The sequence below is a fragment of the Plectropomus leopardus genome, unplaced genomic scaffold, assembly GCF_008729295.1.
Source record: "Plectropomus leopardus isolate mb unplaced genomic scaffold, YSFRI_Pleo_2.0 unplaced_scaffold18758, whole genome shotgun sequence".
Classification (NCBI taxonomy): Eukaryota; Metazoa; Chordata; class Actinopteri; order Perciformes; family Serranidae; genus Plectropomus; species Plectropomus leopardus.
The window spans coordinates 145-3,325 of NW_024620228.1; the positions used below are offsets into that span (position 1 = coordinate 145).

Sequence of the window (3,181 nt, forward strand, 5' to 3'; positions counted from 1 at the left end):
TTGGTTTGTAATAAAGCCATGAAGCAATAGCTGCATTAAGTATAATCAAACCATAAAAAATACGAATTTGGGGTGGAATAAATAATAATGCACAAAAATCTATGTTGCTGCAAACCAATGACATATCCCAGGCTGTAATAATTTTTAAGGTAAGGTACTTAATATGTAGTATATTTAAAATAATTCATTTGTGTTTTTTTTCCCCATCTCAACACATAGTGGCATCTTTCAAAAAATTACATTTAAAGGGTTAAAATTAACTAAATAATTAAAATTAATAAATATATGATATCTATGATTAAGTCTGATGTTGGTTGAAAAATACTCACTTAAAGTAGATTAAATGTTTAATATTTTTAAAGCTAGATTTTGAGCATTTCGTGCACACTTTAGTTCGTAATAACACCATTAAGTAATTATCGCATAAAGTAAAATAAGAGTTTGGGGCGGATTTCGAAAGGTGACACACATATCGATAAGAAACCAGTCATCGATATTTTAACCCTCGTGCTTTCATCGCATTGATTAACAACTTTGTTAGTGTCGTTTTTGGGTAGCATCGTTACTGTAGCTGGCTAAAGTTAGCTCATAACTTCATCAACACGTCCTAACAACATTTTTAAACAGCTGCTCTCCTAACTGCTGTTTATCTTTTATCTAAACAAACCTGCGACACACTGAATGTCCTTAAAGTTGATGTTACCGTGTTAAATTTGGATGACTCACCGTGTGTTTCACCGCACAGTCCACAGTTAGCTAAAGTTGGTTAGCCGGTTTGTTTTCAGTTTCACTTTCAGTTTGGAGTCACGCGGCTCAGCTGTGGGGACTCCGGACACACAGAAAACACACGACGGAGCAGAAACTGTCCTCATTTTGGATATTTAATGTTATCTCGCTGGGAAAAGGTTTAAACGTGACGCTTCTGTTTGTCAAAAGTTGTCCGCCATTACTCATTAACGCCGCAGGTTGGCGACTGTTTACATCCATGGTCTGTGCAGCAGAGAAGAAGAAGAAGAAAGAAACTTAAAAAACTTAGGTCAAAATATCTCGATCGCCCCCTGCTGGCTGACCGCAGTACGAGCCATAAACCACGACCCCCACATGTAAACAAATATATATTTATATAACTCTCTTACACCAATAAGTGCAGTAGGACTTTAGCCAGACGATGTATGGAAGCTCCAAGCGGCCATACATTCAAACATTTTTTTTCGCCCTCCATTTTCCCAAGATAATTATAATTTTCTTTTTATAAAACAAAATTATTTATACCTCCCTCTTCAAACAAAATCATTTGTCCCCCAACATTAAACATAAGCAAATAATAAAAAAGAAATCATCCCATCAAACTGTCTTTGTAATTTTCTTTAACTTTTTTTTGTTGTTGTTTGTAAGAGCAGGAGAGTTCAGCATCGAGTTACATTCAGTCAAGAAAAGATAGAAAGAAGAAATTTGTGAATAAAGAATTTCCCCTATAAAATAAAGAAATTAACAACATAATTCAGGACTCTATTTATTTATTAATTTATTTATGTTAACAAACCAAACGTGCAAAACAGGGTACAGCATAGGCAAAAACAAGCAAGCAAACAAACAAACAAACAAACAATATATCTGACAGATTCAGGTAAAAAAGCAGTACACAAATGATCTGAACATGTTACAGACAAATAGACCAGAAAATAAATAGGTAGATAAATAAAAAGCAAGAAACCAAACAAAACAAAAGAAAAATAAACAGATGCATAGACACACAAATACACAAGTACGTTCATTTAGAGGATTCAGGGAATAATTTTGCAAATCTTGGTATGTTTATTGGTAATAATTAACCTGAATTATTTAGGACGAGTTTTCAGTTCCAGGAGGAAAAGGCACAAATTTAGGAGCTAGCTTTGTGCTTGTGAATGAAAAATTTAGCGTTAAAAAATAAAATAAAATAAATAATAAAAAAGTATGACAACGGCTTCCGTAAAGGGCTCTGGCCAATCGGTGCGCTCGTCATCTGTGGCGCTGCTCCTGATTGGGTAAGATGTGCGTGTGGGCGGGATATTTGCGGCCGCTCCGCTTCCTCGTCTTCTCTGTGATCCGCTGTGGATTTGAGGCATGAAGAGGACTATTTTCTGTAACCTGCGCTGCTCCGCGTCACTGTTAATCGTGTGTTTCACAGTTTACGCGGTGTGGCGGCTGCGGGAGAAGGTTTCTGACCGGACTCTGCAGTTTTTCATGGACCGGGGTCACATAAAGCGGAGGGACGCTGCTGAGGTGAGGTGGTCTCACGCGGTGAACAGCAGGGGTCACCTGACCGAGGCTCTGGCAGGTGAGACGCACATGATGGAGGCTGACGTCATCATCAGAGGTCATGACCCCAGGGAGCCCGTCATGGCTCACCCTCCGGACACGGACAGTGACGTCACGCTGCGGGAGTGGCTCGAGGAGGTGAAGGAGCGCGAGAAGGGGATCAAACTGGACTTCAAGAGCCTGGAGGCGGTGTCTCAGTCTGTCCTCCTGCTGCAGGAGGTGCTGGACCACACCAGCTGTCCTCTGTGGATCAACGCAGACATCCTTACTGGTCCTGGGGGACAGGACAGACCTCTTGACCCTCAGTCTTTCCTCTCAGCTGTGAGGACTCTCCCCCCGCACACTGTGCTGTCTCTGGGGTGGACTACAGGGTCCACAGCGGGGACAGATAACCCCGGGTACAGCTGGGACATGGTGCACCTCATGGAGGACATCTGCAGAGACCTGAAACATGCAGTCACCTTCCCAGTGCAGGCAGCCCTCCTGTCCCAGTCCCTGTCCCAGCTCAGGTGGCTGCTGCAGCAGTCAGACAGGTACTCTCTGACAGTGTGGACGGGACAGAAGGACGAGTACTCACTGCAGGACTTACTGTCCTACAGGACAGAGTTTGACGTCAGTAGGATCTACTACGACCTGCCGGAGTCTCAGAGGACAGAGATCAGTCTGACAACGCAGCAAAACACCCGGAAGTCTTGTTTATTATTTATCTGTCTCTAGTTTCTGCTGTGGGACAGAGATTCTCAATTTATGCCCCGAGGGCCAAATCTGGCCCCTCATAGGGTGCCAGGTGCCCCCCCCCCAAATATTTTCTAATTCACAATAAAAATAAAATGATTCACACGGGGAGTTGTTTTTGTATTGTTAGTATACATGAGGTGTC

At 42.1% G+C, this 3,181-nt stretch overlaps 1 protein-coding gene across 1 annotated transcript; it reads left to right on the forward strand.

Moving 5' to 3' along the window:
* Positions 1–2,080: 2,080 nt before the first annotated feature.
* Positions 2,081–3,051, forward strand: LOC121965140 (protein FAM151B-like). The gene has a single exon (XM_042515301.1). The coding sequence runs from the start codon at positions 2,107–2,109 to the stop codon at positions 3,016–3,018; it is 912 nt and encodes a 303-aa protein (XP_042371235.1). The 5' UTR covers positions 2,081–2,106; the 3' UTR covers positions 3,019–3,051.
* The last annotated feature ends 130 nt before the right edge of the window (positions 3,052–3,181 follow it).

Bases quoted from the DNA above. Each gene is read 5' to 3' on its own strand.
- LOC121965140 (XM_042515301.1), top strand. From the start codon at position 2,107: ATGAAGAGGACTATTTTCTGTAACCTGCGCTGCTCCGCGTCACTGTTA.